This window comes from Aphis gossypii, chromosome X (genome assembly GCF_020184175.1).
Source record: "Aphis gossypii isolate Hap1 chromosome X, ASM2018417v2, whole genome shotgun sequence".
Taxonomy (NCBI): Eukaryota; Metazoa; Arthropoda; class Insecta; order Hemiptera; family Aphididae; genus Aphis; species Aphis gossypii.
In genome coordinates, this window is record NC_065533.1 from 31,354,632 (window position 1) to 31,374,278 (window position 19,647).

At 24.3% G+C, this 19,647-nt stretch overlaps 2 protein-coding genes across 2 annotated transcripts; one reads left to right on the top strand and one right to left on the bottom strand.

Annotated features, from left to right (window-relative positions):
• Positions 1-3,529: 3,529 nt before the first annotated feature.
• Positions 3,530-13,018, bottom strand: LOC114127497 (protein penguin). Its single transcript, XM_027991743.2, has 12 exons — positions 12,851-13,018; positions 11,177-11,428; positions 10,895-11,109; positions 10,600-10,830; positions 10,324-10,532; positions 8,255-8,438; positions 8,069-8,197; positions 7,823-7,977; positions 6,588-6,733; positions 4,192-4,359; positions 4,031-4,121; positions 3,530-3,945 (listed from the first exon to the last, which is right to left on the bottom strand). Exons 2-12 carry the CDS (start codon positions 11,415-11,417, stop codon positions 3,801-3,803), a joined length of 1,914 nt encoding a protein of 637 aa, XP_027847544.2. The 5' UTR covers positions 11,418-11,428; positions 12,851-13,018; the 3' UTR covers positions 3,530-3,800.
• Positions 13,019-13,247: 229 nt separating this feature from the next.
• On the top strand, positions 13,248-19,212 carry LOC114127498 (small glutamine-rich tetratricopeptide repeat-containing protein alpha-like). The gene is made up of 7 exons (XM_050205719.1): positions 13,248-13,487; positions 16,021-16,233; positions 16,479-16,594; positions 17,325-17,474; positions 18,342-18,584; positions 18,675-18,740; positions 18,968-19,212. The coding sequence occupies exons 2-7, from the start codon at positions 16,021-16,023 to the stop codon at positions 19,104-19,106; spliced, it is 927 nt and encodes a 308-aa protein (XP_050061676.1). The 5' UTR covers positions 13,248-13,487; the 3' UTR covers positions 19,107-19,212.
• Positions 19,213-19,647: the final 435 nt, after the last annotated feature.

The following is a 19,647-nucleotide window of genomic DNA, read 5'->3' on the forward strand; positions in this document are numbered from 1 at the left end:
ACTGTTGTATGCTTAATTGATTCGGAACAAAGAATATACACATTTTATTTTGAAATTTCAAACCTATAATAAACGCCTTTTTTTGTTGTTTTTTAAAACGTCATATTTTTAAATTTTTACGACCTTACTCATATTACAAATATTCTTTTTGAATTTTTGTATATTGTAATTCGTAGTTCATCTTTCTTAAATTTTAGATTTTAAAGTAAATGTATATATTTTTATTTGAGAAAGTGCGTTTGAATTTTAAATTTTTACGAAATATCGTAACGATAACGATTTATCCTCAAGCGATTTCAAATATTTGTTATTATTCAAAAAATATAATTCGTAGATACTTGAAAATTTTATCAGTTATTTAGATTGGCATTTTCGTTACATGATTTAATTTTCAAAATATTTTGACTTTTTTTGAGCTATTTATAGACAACTGAAATTTTCAATTTTTCTGAAAAAATTTTTTTGGAGTATTGATAAAATTTTTTTGGCCCAATAAAAATACTTGAAAATTTAATACAAAGTTTCTCATAAGTTACTCTTATAGTGATTTAAAAATTATAAGAATATATAGGCACAATTTTTTTTTTTTATTAACATTTGAAATCCAAATATTGACAAAAATTCGTCAAAATCATGAATATTTGCAAATTATTTTGTAGGTATAATTCATAAAAATTTTGCATAAATAGCTAAGAGTTGAAAATTTAATACAAGATTTTTCATAAATTTAACTTACAATAATTATAAAAGAACTTAAATTTTGGTGTATTAAGTGTATTATTTATTCAGGCCATTAAAACATAAACCACCTTTTTCACCAACCACTGGAAATTATATTCTAGGCTGACAAATCATCTTCGTTCAGAATCGTTTTTCGTATACAATGATAACTATCATTGGATTCAAATTTAACTCTCCTATAATATATAATAGTGATCCACACGGTACCTAATATACAGCAGAGCGGTACCCACTTACCCGCCTTTTTTTTTACCACCTACTTACGTTTAAAAATCTTCTAATAATGTAATTTTAAATACTACCTATCCTTCGAGTACAACAACAACAAAATTATTGTCATGGTCATAATAATTTTGAATATTACTATAATACGATATACCAAAACTAATTATTTCCCTTTCCTTCCGATGTGAAAAATGTTCATGAATACAAAAGGAATAAAAAAGAAACTTAACTTTTAATTTGAATTAGTTATTATTATCCTCAAAATCTGTATCTTAACATGGTTACATACTCAAATAAATTTATATTTTAAAATTAACTTTAACTTAACTTGTTTGTTTTTTAGTATTACTTAACAAACTAGTAAAAAAAAAACAAATGATTACTTTTTTGAATCCAGCTTTGGATCTAAGTTCTCGAAGTATCTTGATAATACTATAGTATATTATATATTTTGTTAAAGAATAATAATTGGTTTTAACAGTTTTGTACCCATTTTTAATAATACACTTTTTAGCCAAATATATTCAATCGTAGATACAGTTCTTGCTATATACAAGTATATAATTACCAAAAATTACTTACAATACAAAAAATAAGTGACTAATAGGTAAGTAACTGTTTAATTGTTGTCCGTTATAGGTATTGAGAGTACTTCATCAATATCATAGATATTAGAATACCTATTGTGTTTAAATTGTATTTTAACGATAAAACATTAAAATATAGGTATGGTATATACCACTATATAAAAAATACTATTTATAATATCACAGTATATAAAATAGTTCTGAGCGAAGTCGGTTTGTCAATTACTCAATATATTTCATTACCTATATGTTTATGTTGCTATTAAAATAATTATCATACAATTAATAATATGGACATATACCTACCTATTAATGTGGTTGGTCAATTTAATTTTTACCAAAATCATATTGAATAGAAAGTATTATTAATTATTATTTTAATAGAAGCGTGTATATAATATGATAATTAAAAAAAGTACAGATAAATATAATATAATATCTATACCATAATTATAAAATATTGTTGTTAACTTTTTAATTTATACTTTTTGTATATGGTATGGAACATAAAATAACTGAAGGACCACTTGGTAATAAATATCCAAAGGTTAGACAACAGAATTAAAACGCCTGAAAAATTAGCAATAATAAATAAGCAATCAAACTTGTCCTTTAAGTTGTCCCCGATTTACCGTAGGCATGACGTACAACGCCGATTAAGGATATATTATGATTTATGACTTAAGGAACAAAGATGATGCAGGGAGAAGGGCTTTTACCTAACCTGATCGATCTAGTGCAGTGATCATAGAACTTACACAAAGTCGGGGAATTACCTATGTACTTATAAATAAACTTAAACTAAAACAGTTTTTCACTTTATGCAGCAGAGTGAGAAGTTAAGTGGCCTCTTACACTCAAGTCACCCGAGTTGCTCGTGGACTTCGCGTTGACACTACTTGACCGTGGTTAAAAATATCATGCGGTCGTTAAGGTAAACCCATTATGTACCTAGGTATAAGTACAGTCTTTCAAAGCAATCAAAGCACGTAGACATGTTTTCTGTGTATTTCTACTTATCATATTATGTATAGTTATTATTTATTATTTAGTTATATTTATTTTAATATTTTAAAATACTAACTGTTGATAAGATTAAGAACCTTAGATTAACTAGGATCTGACTACATACTGGCATTGAAAGAGGAATTCTAGTAAAAGGAATTTGACTATCAAATATATTCACAGAGTACCATCACTTTTTTAAAAAAAAAAACTTATTCAGCCTGGGCCAAGTAATGAAAATTGTCATAGTATTAGTATAATATAATTAATCTTTAATTTTTGGGTATTTTATATTATAATATATTAGTGATGTAGAGTGTAGATGACATTTTTCTTTGGATCAAAGTTTGAAAATTTAATTTTTATGACTATTTACCTATTTTTAATATTTTTTAATTGGAATAATGAAAAAATAGTTCATATTAATACTGTAATTTATTTAAAAATTGTTAATAAAAATATTGTTATATTCCTTAGTAACTTTTTTGATATTCATGGTACTTTGTGTTGCAGATTTTTATTTTGTCATCTTGTAACATTGGTTATTGTTAATATGATTATAGATCATATAATATTTAACTAAACCAAATGCTTAAATTAAGCCTTAGATACATATATAATATTGTTTTACCCACCACATTAACAGAATAAATTATTAAGTATATTAATTAATATGTCATCAGTTATCACTCATCTTAGATATTATTTTAATTGTGAATTTTAAATATTTTTCCATTTAGTAGTGCACATTGTAGACCTCACTAAAAATCTATTAAGTAATCAGTTACATTAAGAAATCAATCAAAACAATTTTAAACACGTTAAATTAACATATTATATACTTAAAATTTGAATGTAAATTAAATAAAGTCAGCTAACTAATACATTATTGTTAGCCAGTTTTTTATTTAAATTAAAAACTGTAGGAAAAATAGATAATACATCAAATCATTGACAGAAAAAAATAGATGTAATAATTAACATTTTTTTATTCAAGTTGTTTGACATTTATACAGTATCTTTAAAAAAAAAAACCATTAATAAAACAGATAAAAATGCAACAATATACATTGATAATCCACAAAATACATTTTTTTTTTTTTTTGATACAAATTGTAGATAATAGGAAAAAGATAATTAATACTTATATATATGAAAATAGATATCATTATCTCTTATAAGTATTATACACACATTTTTAATTGTTTAATGTCTAATATTCAAACGGTTTTCAAAAATAAATTATTTGTTGGTCGCTAGGGAGTTTAACTTGGTCACTAAAACTTTGGCCCCAGCAAATTTTTGTTCCTTTAACAAATTCATCATTGTTATTGAAAACAGTGATTTTATATTTTTCACAGCCAACTCGACTTCGGATTCAATCATTCTGAAATATTTTAATTTATTTTTTATTTTTTATTTTTGATTGATATTAATTGATAATATTGTTAATTTAAGATATTATTACTCACAGAACAAGCAAATAACAGGCACGGTTACATTTAACCCATGATTTTAATGTATCAGTAGTAATTACAGATGATAATATTTCAGAAAATGTTGCTAGAAAAGTAAAAATATAATTATATATAATTTTTTTTTTAAATTTAATTATAAAATGTGTCATGCCTACCTTCATTATTTTCTGCTAAAATCTTATCGTGTCCTATTATCTTTCTTAATACCAAATGAATACCAGAGTGTTCATAAACAGGAACTTTTCCAATTTTATCCTTTACTTTACTATTAGGATCAATTAAAAAGTTTGCTACAGATGTCATTGCTTCTTTCAATTTTGCTCCTACAAAAACAACCAAATGTTTATGACAATAATAAAATAAAATAATAATAATGATCTTCGACCATTGACTAAAACTAAAGACCTTAAATCAATGTCTAAAAAACATGCATACCTAATACTAAAATGATTAGAGAGAACCAACATAATATAAACTATGATAAATAATGTGTTAATGTGCACATTTACCATTACTATTGCAAAGTTTCGACTAATGTAAAATCACAGATACCTATATATAATAATAGAACAAGAATTAATCAAGTATTGAAAGTATATAATATTTAATAACTGTTGTCACCACTTTGGAGCTACCTTACTTTATACTAAAATAAATATTTTTAAAATATTCAAGAATTGTCTTTCTAATTAACGTTTATAGTTATTTATTTGTAAACACTATACTATAGTAACTGTTTTGTAGTTTTTAAAGTTTGAAATGCTTTTCTGCCATGTTCAGAATAATTAAAAAGTATTATTTAAGTGAAAATGCAAAATAAATATTTTAACCATCAAAAAATCAAATTTTAATGCCAATAAATATACTCATCACTTTAAAATTCAAATTGCATTAGATTTTTATTAGATACTATCATGCTATCACAATCACACCTTATTGATAAATGATAAGATAATTAAGTAAACATTTAACTATAACCAAAATGGTGGCTAACATAAACATTTGATATTATGAAATAGTTAGTAATCTAGTGTTATATGTCTGTACTTGTGCAAAATAAAAAGACCTAATAGACTTACCAGATCAAAATAATTGACAAATAATAATTGGTTGTAACAAAAACATAAATAGATAGAAATAAAAAAAATAAATTCTATTTAACAGGGTAATTAACTATTCAACATTTAATATTCAACTGCCTGTAATTAAACATTTAGCCACACTAATAAAATGTAATAAGTCATCACTTATAAAAAAAAATGTTTGTATACCCTCCAAATACATAATGTGCATATTGTGAATTTGTCCTAAGATAATCTACTCAGGTTAGAAGATACACTATTCAAATATATGGTCAGATGGGAATCACAGATAGTTTATTGGTGAAATAATAACATAAGTAATCATTGGTTTCCTATTAATATGTGTATCATACAGTGAATTATTGATTTTTATTTTCCTCGAAATTAATTATAAATAATATACAATTGGTAATATAGATTACTTATATATTTTATTTTTAGGTTTGAAGCTAAGTTTATTTAGAAAATAATATGTTTGTGTAAATTTAGTGTTGTAGCAAGGCACTTGGTTTTCCTGAGGACAGTACATATTTCATGAAATATCACTAAAAAAACTTGTTTTTATAGTACGAGTATACTAGATATAATTCAATATACGTATTTCTTTGAAATTAAAAATTTTTTAATTAGTTGTCACTTTTAAAAACAACCTCTCTGCAGATGTAATTGTAATTATGGGCAAGGTATGAGGGGATTTTTGAGTGATGTTATTTCAGTGATTTCTTTAATCAAGATTTGTATAATATATCTTTTTAAATATGACTAGAAAAATTATAGTTAATAAACAAAATCTTATAAAATATATCGATTATAAAAATAGTTATAAACATTAAAAAAAATAAGTACCTATCAAAACAAAATAGGTTAATCTTCACTCAATTTCAATAATTTTTAGTATTTAACAAAATTATTATCATTAATCAATTTTGAACAAAATATGTTATTAATTAAATTATTCATAACAATAAACTCTGATGACTTTTAACCTGGGCCATTTTTAAATAAGCAAAAATTGAGTTACTTTTGTAAACAAATACATAGCTTACAATATAGAACTTAAGTATAATCAATTAAATATTAATCAATAAACTTTCATAAATAATGATTTAATTAAAGTAAAAATATTAAGTAGTAGAGTAATAATGAGTTTTTATCCATTTTGCGAGAAAACAGTAAATAGCAGAACCAATTATACCATTGCTAATAGTATACACTATACATATAATATATTATAACTGTTAGTATGATCTGTGTTACCTAACCTGAGTAAAGAACTATAATCTATACCAGCGTTTCCCAACCTTTTTAGTTGTGTAGACCACCAATTTTGTAAAAAAAATCTTATGCATATAATATACCTAATATTTAATATTATATGGTCCACGGCCCAAGGGTTGGGAACCGCTGATCTATACAAATGTGCAATTTAAATTTATATAATCCCTCTAATAGATTAATTGAAAAATTACCGTTGCATGATTTTAGTATTCCTAGTAATACCATTGCCATTGTTCCACTACTTAACCAGAACTTTGGATTATTTAGAATGTGCTGTAGAAAACCATCGGAAATTGCATCTAAGAGTTCTTTTACTCGCACATTATCATCTTTTTTGCTGTTAATATAAAAATTAAAACAAAATTAGAATACTGAGGTTAATAGACAATGTTGACATTTAAACTAACAAACAAAAAAAAATTTTCTTATTCTAAATAAATAAACCAGTTAATTTCTAAACATTAAGAAGTAAAATGAAAAAATATGGCAAAAATGTTTATAATGAAGAAAAATACTGTTTAGAATAAAAAAAAATATGAAATCAAATCGCATTATTAATAAAAATTATTGTGCTGTGATAATTGCTATACCAAATTAATGTAAAATAGAATTAAACTAAATTTTTTATTTCTTTACTTTGTATAAATTGTATTGCATTAATTTTCATTAATTTTTCATGAACTGAAACATTTAATCTACTTGTATAAAATAAAAATTACAATAAATCAAAAATTGCATAAGAATAAGATATAAAAAAATGTCTAATTATATAATAAAGCATATTTCATGTATATAATTATAAATAAATTAATATATAGTATCTACATAATGTACTTTTATGTTAGGTAAATTTATAAACTATGAGAATTTAAAAAATTAGAATAAGTATAATTTATTGAATTTAAGTAAAACCTCACGCGTGTTGACACTATCTTACAATACTACAGAGTAAAATTAAATTCAGTAAAATCAATTGTGCATTGTTGGCTTTATTATTATAGTGAAAATGTTATCATTATTATTTCATTATTTTCAAAGTTGAAGGTAAGAACTTATTCTTTGCTATTTGTTAACTTTTTTAAATATTTAAATTTTTAAACAGAATATGATTATCATAAGTATTAAAAGTTAAATATGATCATTAATAGCTTACAAATTAAAATAAAAAAAAAATTCAATGCTTAAGTACGTACAATATTCTTACTTTCAACTTTGATAATAATGAAATCAACTATATTATTAAAGCTAACAGTACATGTTCTACTGAATGTAAATTTGCTATGTTGTATGTTAATTTACCAGTATTATATTTAGATAAATACTGTTAATATTAATTCCCCATGAAAATAATACAATGTGTAAACAAAGTTATAATAATAATTTAGTCATGTTTCATAAATTATAATAATTATTAACTAAATATTACCAGTCTTTTAATGATTCTCCTTTTTTCATTAGATCAATGTCTCTAGGATGAAAATATGATGAATCTCTCCAAGCCACCAATGATAATATAACCTTACGGCCATGCTCATTAGTTGCAATTGCTTCAAGGTGTTTCAAAATTTCAGGAATAATTGTCTGAAACCATATAGTAATTGTATTTAATACAAAAGAATTCAATTAATTTCATAAATATTATTTTAAAATTTTCAGAAATGTCAGTTTTTACCTTTTTTACTAGAACTGTATCATCAACAGAGTCAAAAAGAGTTAATAAAATTAAATATCCATATTCTGATGTGGCTAAATCAAGCGTAGCAGCAGTAGTCTTAATTTGTTTCAGTATAGACTTTTTCTCCTAAACATAATGTTGTAGTTAATAAATTTAAAAAAATTAATTTTAAATGTATTTTACCTTAGAGTTTGCAGACCATATAATGTACATAGCAAGATGACAACCACTTTTGGATGTATAAAATAGTTCTATTGGAAATTCTTTAAGTGAAGTGAACAGTTCATCACATTCTTGTCCATTTTTATATAAAACGTATTCATATATCAAATTATGAACTAATGTTGTCTGCATAGAAGTCTTTTGTCTAAAATTAAGTATACAATATTAATATACACTTAGATCTCTCGAGAGTGTAAATATAAATACAGTCGAGTCTCGATAACTCAAATTTCATAGGAGATAAAAATCAATTCGAATTATGTATTTTTCGAGTTAAAAATATTTCATTGAGTGTATAGGAATTCCATTGGGACAAAAAAAATTCGAGTTATCAAGACTTGACTGTATTTGAGTTATTTATTATTTTATAAATTATAAATGTTGAAAAAATACAATTAAAAGATCCCCCCCAAATTATGAGTTCTATGAATACATTAATTTAAAATACATAGATAATATATATGTATACACTGCACATTCAATGGGTAGATACAATATTATATTACTGTGATTATCACTTATTTGGATGCTTAATGCAGTTTTTTTATGTCTTAACTTATTAATTGAAGTTAAATTAATGATATTTGTTAACTTAATTGTTGTATTCAAAATGTATATTGCTTTTATTTAAAAAAAAAAAAAATAGTTATGCTAATATAATAATGAAACTGAGTTAAAAAATGTCATTAACTTGCCAACCTTGAATACTAATAGTATTCAACCCAGCTTATTTCTGCAAAAAAAATATCTATTTTATGGTAAACCAAATATTTTAATTATAGAATAATTATTTCTGAAAACATGATTTTTTCTTAATTTAGTTGGAAACACCTTTTCTACTTTTTTGAATGTTCATAATATAAAACTAGAAAATTTTTTAAAAAATGTAAATTATTTTGAAATAAGCAAGCTTAATAACAATTTTTAACACAATTTTAGATATATTTTACTTGAATTAATTACTAATTAATAATTAACTATATCAATAACAGTTAACAAAATATTAACTTTTAAAATAAAAATATTTAATACTTCTGTAGCGCATTGTTAACTTATGCAGGAACCTGTTATTTCTTTTACTCTAGTCAGTTATTACATATTATACATACACATGACACATATGCACACAGTTAAAAAATTACATATTTGAACTTATAAATGGCCAGCATCGGATCTTTAAACATAAATTTTATAACATAGCAGTCATATACATAATTACCTACCATTTATACAGTAGAACTTGGATTATCCTAACTATAGGGATCACACCTAATTTGGTGAAGTCAAAATTCAGATACTTGGATCTTTTTAAAAATTGTACATGTAATTTTATATTAAATGTGCAATCTGAATGTATTATATTATAATTAATATTATTAATTAAAAATTATTAAAGGCAAATTTATCACATTATATGTAAATGCACTAACTAATGTACTAACAATAAAACTTAACAAAAATATTAAAATAAGTATATAAGCCAATACGTTTAAACAATGCTAAGTTTGTATAACAGATTTGGATTATTAGGGTTCTATTATATTTATTTATGATTGAAAACATATCTTATAAACTTTTCATTTAAGAAAAAATTATTGAAAAAATCTGTAGATGGTATTTTATGTAGTATAGATTCTAAAAATTTAGAAATTATTGCATCAACTATGGAATAAAAATGTTAATTATTTCAGGAATACTCAATACTCATTTTTAACTTTATTATTTAATTTTTAGAACTGAAAAACTCAAATTTATTTAAAATAACTTATCAGATTTTTCAATCAAATATTTTTTTCTAGTAATTACTCAAAGCACTACCAACTAACTAGTAGAATTTTTATCATCTTAATATTATGAACTGCTGTTTTTAAAGATTTCAGTTGGTGAAATAAGATATGTTTTTACTTGTACACATATTTATAAGTAATTATATAACTTATTTTTAGTGTTCCCAAAAGAAAAATAATAAATATTTTAAATGGTACATGATAGGTATTAAGAAATAATTTTTTTTAATTTTTAATAATTACTTTAAAACAAATTTTCTAATGTGATCTTTTGTCTTTGCAAGTATAATGTCCTTTGTGTTTGGTGAATTCTTCAATACGTCAGTAAATGATAATACATTGGGTGAATCACATAAGATACTAGATGCACCATATAACTCATGCATCATTGCATTCTGCTGGTCTGGTGTTGCATAAGTTGTATAAATCAAATCCATGATCTTAGCTGAGTTCTAATAAAATATAATTTTTAAAATTAAAATATGTTCAACAGCATTTAATTATTACATGTATACTTACTGTATGTAATGTATATGTATAAACTTTTCCTTTCAAGGAATTAATTATAATTTTACGCTGTTCTGCATCACCTCGTTTTAACATATTTTTTACACACAAACAAGCATACTTAGAAAGTATCATTTTTGGAACATGTTTTATTAGCTCATTTATGACTTGTGAACGAAGTTCTGGTGTTCCTAGTTTCAACATCCATTGAACTATACGAGCAGTGTCATGTGAATAAACCATCTAAATAATCATACATAAACTTATATTAAATCTGATACTAAAAATTAAAATATATTGATCTTACTGTTTGTAAATGGGGTTTGGAATACTTAAAAAGGTCCTTCAGTAAGGTTTCTTTTTTTTCTTTGGGACAATCATCACGACGCACATGTTCCCAGATCTTTTTAGCTTTCACGACAGCTTCATAAAATGGACATTTTTGAGTTTTACGTTTTAGTCGAAGCTCTTGTTTTTCTTTTTTAAACTCTTTCCAATTAGGTTTTTCAGTAGGCTTATCATCTATAGTAAATTATAATGGAACATATAAAATTTAAAAAATAAAATAATAACAATAAAATACGCTCACCATTTTTAATATTTGTTTTTTCTTTAAATTTCTTTGGTGATTTATTCTGTTTATCAGTTTTTGGTACTTTTTTTTTAATGGCTTGAGGATTATCAGCATTATCTAATTCTTCAAATCCAGATTCAATTGTTTCAGCATCTTCTGATGTTAATGATTTAGTATAGTCAATTGAATCTTCAGTATTTAGCTTTTGTTTTTTTTTAATACTATCTTCAGTAGATGGATTGCGTTTTAGCTTCATTTTGTTCTAGACTAAAAAATAACGAAATATTAATTAATCAAATCTTAAAAGTTAATAAAAATTTATTTTTAATTTTTTCTCAATTCCATATCTAAACAAATATAACATAACTACATAAGGAACAAATTTTATTATAGCAAAAAACTCAAAATAAATCTTTACTTAGAAAGATCCAATATCAATTCCCTCAATTATTTCAAGTGATTTGACCTATCAACAAATTTAAAAGTATGAACATAGCACACCTTCCAAATTTTTTTAATGTTTTAATTTTGAAAAATATAATTATAATATTAAATTATCAAAAGAAAAACTACCCAAGATTTAATTATAAGTTAATGAATTAGTGATAATAAAATGCAGTCAATATGTACAGTGCCTTCTTAGTTTAAGAATACCTACAGTTTTTCAACTAGAAAAAATTGTTGTTGTTTTGTTATTTACTAATTTTCAATATAAGCAGTAATAAGCTTCATATTTACTGAATCCAGTAAAGTAAATTTAATGATAAAAGTTTTTTCAATTTAAGTAAAACCTTAACTATAAAAATTAGTCTTATTTTAATTAAAATAACCAAAATAGTGCACATTTTAAAAAAATGTATTTAAAATAAAACATGTTACCTAATTATAAGCAATAGGATACTTGTTATAGCATAGATTGCAACTATATAATATATATTACTATATTAAGATTTAAGATACTAGCAATGAAAAATCCGGTACTTGAGAGTTATCACGACTACCACATATTATGGGTTATGGCGACGCCTTGTCCCACTTTAATCTTGTATTTTGCAAGTAAGTTCTATTTTTAATTCTATTAAGGAAAATTAGGGGCCAACGTTGCCACTCGCTCGCTGTGCTAACCCAGACATTCAAAACGAAAATATCCCTCGATTTACTATGCAACACCACCTAAGGTAGGTTACAGGGATAAATAACAATGCCCATAGTCTATAATTTTGACAACAACATAATAAATACATTGACACAAACTTTTATATAAAAATTATTTTTATATTATTATTATTAAAAAAATAAAGACTTTTGCCTTCAAATCCGAACCCTTCTTATAATCAATACTTAATGTTAAAATAAAATGGACAAACGACGACGTACGATTGAAATAGTATTAAGCTTGATGGTATATATGCCGAAAACTCTGCTGTCCGCATATCAGAAAAAAAACTCAATCTAATCAATATTCTAACAGACAAACAGCATTGGAAAAAATGTCCAAAGACGGTCACAAAAGAACTGAAAAAATCTCGCGCAGCACGCTACAGTGACTTCTACTGAAGTTCTAATGGCTAGGTCGTGTCTATAGAGATCGTAAACATCAACAAATATCCGCATGTATGACACTTAAAAAAGTGTAGTTAAAAGCTATAAAACAAACTAATAAACGCAGCGAATTAATTCGGTACTTACTTGAAATCAAAATGTACAATACAAATAGAATATTGTCTGATTAAGTGATGAAAGCAGTGATGAGTACGAGAAACGCGGTAATGAAAATTAAAAAATTTATATTTTCTCGAATTAATCAATAATCAACAGCGCCGAGTAAGCCGACCATGTGAAATGTGGTTAAGGACAAAGTACGAAACGTGTTATCCGTGGGTTACGATAAACATGTTTTAGTGATGTTTTGTCGTTTCGTTTTTGGTGTTATAAACCCGTGATAATGATTACCTTTGGTGATGACTGATGACCACACCGGTAGGATTTCGGTTGTGGTTACGTGGTGAAACATCGTTTGTCGACAAAAATCAAAAGTGTTATTATTATTATTATTACAAATACGTCACTTCGTATACTTACCCAAATCGTTATCATTACAAACGCAAACTCATCGTCGCGTCGAATTATTCCGGATTTGTGGATAAGCCTAATGCTTAGCACTTTTTATTTTTAAATTTTAACAAAATGTTACATGTTAATAAACTGTAACTCTAACAATACAATTCTTATTTAGTTGTACGACAACGTACGACATTATATTCTCGTTTTAAATTATTGTTATATTGGTTCAGTGAGAAAGATTGCAAGTAATCCATCGTCCAAGGTATGTTGAATTTTTTAATTTTATACTTGTTTACGTGCAGTGTGAATGACGCCATTATGTTAACGAATAGCCTGATTTTATTGCGCCTTCGTTGTCGCACCAGTAATTTTCGATTTTTCCGGTATTCTTTTCCTTAGATTAAAACCGTGTTTTTAAAACTGCAATCTGAAATCATTGGTTTAGCGTCTGTAATGTACAGCCATTTAAAACCAAATTGAAAAACTATAAAACCTATTGAAATGGCGTTTAAATAAACTAGAATCCCTCAACGTCTTAACAGGATGGGCGAGGAAATACTCTAGATGATGTACGAGTATTGCTTTAATCGATAGGGATTACGGAGACGTCTTTTAAGATAGATAAGTTTTCCATCAGGTTTTAACACTTATATTTAAGTTGATTTTCTGACTAATGTACAGTACTGATGTTAGTTTACATGCTCAAGGTTCTATTGATACTCTCACTTGTTAACAGCATTCATTAATTATGTAAATGAAAGTTACCTTAAAATATGTTTTACCTCATTATAAATAATAGTTAAAGTGTTTGAAATAGGCATGGTGTAGTGCAAAGGATGCACCAATTGTCTGATTATACTGGTGTTAAGCTAGTAATTCATTTGCTAGTTCCTGGATGGATGATCATCTAGGAATTTTAGCAACACGCACATCATGTTCTTAGTAACCTTAATTGTCAAAATTAATAGTATCAGCTAAAATCTCTTAACTTAAAAAAATCTTTGGATAAGCTTATTTTTTTAATACTAAACCGTTTCTTCAAAGTTAGCTATCCATATTTTAATAGCCATAGTTGATGATATCCGAATCATGTAATTTAAAATAAAATGAAGACGAAATGAACACGCACAAGCTACATAAATGTCATTATTGTTGTAAAACAATTTTAACACATAAGCACGTTACCACTCCACTGTTCCATGTTTACTAAATGACATGGTGTCTTTGAACTAATAATAATTAGCAAAAATTCTTATTTTAACTCAAAGGTGGGCATTAACTAATTAAAAAGTTAAAGTTAAGTTAAAAAGTTAATTTTTTTTTAACTTTTTAACTTAATTAGGTAGTTAGTTTATTTTCTAATCAACTTATGAACTTAACTAGTTTAATTTATAGTTGAAATAACTTAGCTTTTCACAGTTGATATAAAAAAAAATCGATAAAGTTAAAAACATTTTAAAATTTTTCGTTTATACGTTAATATTACTATATTAGTAAAAAATAAAAATATCCAATAGCACAAAAATAACACAAACTTATGTATAAATTATATAGTTATAGTTGTGTATAATATATACATGATAATATTATGCCGTTCTATACTAATTATAGACAATATTATGAATTTAAATAACATTCGCTCTTTATGTTATTTAAATACTAATTTAAAAAAATAGATTAACTTTTTTTAACCCGTCGTTGGTGACGCTATGAGCATTTCGCTCACACAATTGCCATTTTTAGAACCACTGTTTTATATATCATACGATTTTGACAACATTCTATACATGCTTTTTCGAGTTGTTTACAAAAACGAATATGGAAAAATATTGAGAGTTATAAATAAACTAACAAAGTTATTGAAGCCCAATGTTGTCGTATAAGTAAAAATACCGTGTATTATGTTGGCGTTGGGCTCGCCGCAGTGGCCGCACGTCACAGATCGCCTTATTTACTTTACCATATTATCTTGATATTTTATTAATGTCTTATTAAATTATTTTATTATTATGCTTTAGCAGTTCAATATTGATATTTGTCTGTATAAGCCCTGCCCACACTTGTATTAGTTGTATTTTAATAGGTGAGCGAAACGCTAACACGACACCAACGATGTTAAAATTTTATCGACACCAACGACGGGTTAACTGAGTTAAGTTAATATTTTTTTCCATATTAACTTTTAACTTATTAAGTTAAATTTAAAATTTGTTAACTGTTAATTTTTAACTTATCAATATTGTATCTTCTCAACTTAACTTAACTTGAGTTAATTATTTTCATTAACTTGCCCACCTTTGTTTTAACTACTACTGAAAATATCTATTTTTAAATTCGGCCTCTTCAGTGCCCCACTCTGTACTACCAAGTATAAAATATATTTATTTTTCACTTTTTTTTTTATCATAATTATAATTTACTTTTTCATAATTTAGTAATATTTTTTATTGATGTTTTAAAATTTTAAAACAAAAATAGGTAAACAAAAATGAATGACAATTGTAAACTTTTATTTAATTATTAGTGCTTACGTGGTTTACTCAATTTATAATTAAATCTTAAAATAAATTGCTTTAGGTGTATGTAATCTTTGAACCAGACTACATGAATGCAGTGTAGTATAAAATAATATTAAAGCAATATTTTTATCAACCTACATTTTCATACAGATACTTGATTCGTTCAATTTAAAAATATATAACTAAATAATATAAAAAATTACTACAAAGTTATATACTATGAAGGTACTTAACAAAACATAACACTTAATTTATTATTTATATTTATTTTTCAAGATGGAAGACCAAAAAAAATTGGCTCTACTTATTGTAAACCATTTGAAAACTCAACTAAGTAATGGTAGCTTTACTGACGAGTCATTGGAAAGTATGGAAGTAGCAGTTCAGTGCATTGAGTCAGCATATAATTTAAATCCAACCGAATCAGATGATGTTGACACTAAGTTGGAAAACATTGTGAAAGATTATTATAAAGTTAAAGAACAAAAGGTAAATTATTTATTTATTTTGTTTATAAGATAAAATTAATATAATTCATTAATTAGAACATTGTCTTACACTATAGTTATCAGTAGTATATTGAAATCATATATCTTTTTATAATTAATATATTTATTTAGTGAATTATATTGATTTAATTTGAATATTTGTCATATTTTATAAACTATATAATTTGTATTGTTTAAATTTAATCATTCGTTTATGTTAATTGAAACTGTATTACTTTATTTTAGTCGAATGTTAAGGAAATAAGTCAAGCTCATAAAGATGAAGCTGAAAACTATAAGAAGTATGGAAATGATTTCATGAAAATTCAAGATAACGACAAGGCTATTGATGCGTACACTATGTATGTTAAAATACTAAACTATTAAATTTCATGATTAATATTTTAAAATATTGGGTATTCTAATAATAGAAAGTATTTTGTTACTTAAAAATATTAATATTTATAAACATTCTTATTTTTAATTTTTAATGATCCTTTAGAAACTTTTTAATCTTTAGGGACACCCGGACGTAATTATTTATTAGTCTATTTTTAATATATTACTAATTATTCTTAGTAATTACCATACAATTACTACAATGTTGAATAATAATTTTTATTTTGTATATTACACTAAAAGTTAAAATTAATTGATTTACATTACAATTAATATACTTTAATATAGAATAATAATAATAATAATAATAATAATAAAAAATTAAAATGTTTTTATAATATAATAGGTACTAAACACTTGGTTATTAATACAATTTTATTAAATATATTGCTATTATTTTAGAAGAAAAAATTAATCTGCACTCTAAAATGTGGAGTATGTGGTCTGATACCTCCCATGACTAAAAGTTAAATATTATCTAATTTAATACTATTTAAATTTTATTTTAATCTAAGTTTAATTTTGATGTATAATTTACAAATAGCAAGTGAACAATAAAATATAATATAAAAAATTAATAATTAAATGTGTATACTCGATATTTTGTAAATATGATGCATAGCAAAATTTCTATGCTCTATTAAACTGTTAACATTTAATTAATTTCAATTGTTTTATCAATATTAATTTCAGATCGATCAAATTAAATCCATTCAATCCAATTTATTATTGCAACAGAGCTGCTGCCTTTAATGCTATTGGAAAGTACAATAATGCTATCGAGGATTGCCAGAAAGCAATTGAACTTGATCCAACATATTGCAAAGCATATTGCCGTTTGGGGTGATTATAATTATAGTTTTTAATAATTAATCTTAGTTTATTATATTTAATAACATTCATTGAAAATTAATTATAGTAACAAAATGCTAAAAACTACAAAAAATTGAATTGAATTATTGTTTGACATGTTATATCATGAATAATACTAATCCTTGTTATATTACAAGAAATGTAGTTATGATGGTAGTAAATGCAATGATATTTTGTATCTGTTATATAATATCAATTATAGAAACCAAGTTACTTTGTCTTAAAAAAAAAAAACAACCAATTTTAAAATCTAAACTTTTAAAAGTTTTGGTTATGATTACATAAGCTTTAGAATATATTTTAGTTGAAGATGATATTTTGATTGTTTTATAAAAACTTATTATTATTTAATCTATGCACAATGCAGTACAATTAAATTATTGTTACAGAAATAAAATTAAATATATCATTTAATAAGTACCTATTATCTATAGATGTCAAAACTATTGTTGATTATTATGTTAAATTATTAAAAAAAAAAAACATTACTCTACATTAGAAAATATGGTACTAACTACTAATATAATTTACTAGTACAATTTAATTTAGTAATTTTTTTGATTTTTCATTGTAAAAATGCATAGTAATTTTGGCTAATAAAACCTTAATACATATTATATTTAAAATATTACATACATTATTAATATATATATATTTATGGTTTAGATATATTTTATATCATATGGTTTTTAATTTTTAAGTTTAATCCATGATTAAATTATTGAGCACTTATTTAAATATAAGATACATCATATATAATATTACAAAAGTTGTTATCAACATTTTTTTGTTTTGTTAAGAAATAATCCATATGTATTATGTATTTTATTTTTATAGATTAGCTTTTTCTTACTTGAAAGATTATCAGAAAGCTTCATCATGCTACAAAAAAGCATGTGAATTAGATCCTTCTAACCAGGGTTATCAACGGAACTATCAGCTTTCTTTAAATAATTTGCAAACAAATTCTGGAACATCGCAACAGTCGCCAATTGACCCTTCTTCTTCTATCTTAGGAAATCCAAATTTAATGGAAACCGCTGCACGTATGATGACTGAAAATCCAGAAGTTTCTTCAGTGTATGAAATTGTTTTTACTAGATTATTTTATTATTGGCTAAAGGCCAATGTTTAAGAAATGAAAATCATTTCTCTAATTTTTTTTTTTAGGATAAACAACATTTTGGGAGATGTAACTAGTTCTGGCAGTGAAGGACTAGATCGACTGATGCAAGTGTTAGTATTTTTTTTTTTTTTTTTTCAATATTAAAAATAATTTTGTATGTACGTTGTTATGATAATGATGTAGTTAGTGTGCTGTATGATATTTAAATATAAATTCTGTTTTAAAATATTTTATATAATATAATGAAGCTTAAAATAATAATTTTAAGTACTAAATATCAACTTAAGTTATAAGTTTTTTAAATTTATGTTTATATAATCATTATTGTGTTTTGCAGTGGACAAACTATAGTTACTCGTCTTCAAACAGCTAATCCAAATCTGTTGGATGGATTACGGATGCAATTTCAGAATGCTCAAAACGAAGGACAACCATCACCACACAATGGATTTCATGATGATGAACCTCAACCTTAAACTAACAAAATATAAGCTTCAATAATTTTAAATATTTTCCTTATCCATAGATATTGATATATAATTATAAATACCTTTTTTTAAATTAAATTAATTTAATCCGTTTTGTATTGTTTGTTGTCAGTTAGAAGTTGCCAAACATATAAACGGTATTTGATCCCACCCATCATGAAATAATGCAGTACAAAATAACAATAACTGTTTTCAAGATATTTGAAAACTATTTAACATGTTCACTTACCATTATTTTTTTTCTAATTATACATTACTAATTCTTTTGATGTTTGTCAGTCATTTATATTTTAATACATGGTACTACTATATTTAATAAAAGCATGTACTTAAGTTGTGTGAAAATTTCCTAAAAATACCAATGATAATAGATTTTGATAACCCTATATATGTTTGGCAACCATAATAGTTCTTTGAAGTAAAGTATCAACTATCAATTCATTAATATTAGCCATGATTTTTATAGTAAATTAAAAATTATGTCTGCATAATCTTTATATATATATATGTGTACATTTTACAAATAATG

Excerpts from the sequence above, each read along its gene's own strand:
- LOC114127497 (XM_027991743.2), bottom strand. The coding sequence starts at position 11,417 with ATGAAGCTAAAACGCAATCCATCTACTGAAGATAGTATTAAAAAAAAA. Across the intron at positions 10,831-10,894 it reads CCAAACCCCATTTACAAACA|ATGGTTTATTCACATGACAC; the intron begins GTAAGATCAATA and ends ATGATTATTTAG. Across the intron at positions 10,533-10,599 it reads ATACATATACATTACATACA|AACTCAGCTAAGATCATGGA; the intron begins GTAAGTATACAT and ends ATATTTTATTAG.
- LOC114127498 (XM_050205719.1), top strand. The coding sequence starts at position 16,021 with ATGGAAGACCAAAAAAAATTGGCTCTACTTATTGTAAACCATTTGAAA. Across the intron at positions 16,234-16,478 it reads ATAAAGTTAAAGAACAAAAG|TCGAATGTTAAGGAAATAAG; the intron begins GTAAATTATTTA and ends ACTTTATTTTAG. Across the intron at positions 17,475-18,341 it reads AAAGCATATTGCCGTTTGGG|ATTAGCTTTTTCTTACTTGA; the intron begins GTGATTATAATT and ends TTATTTTTATAG.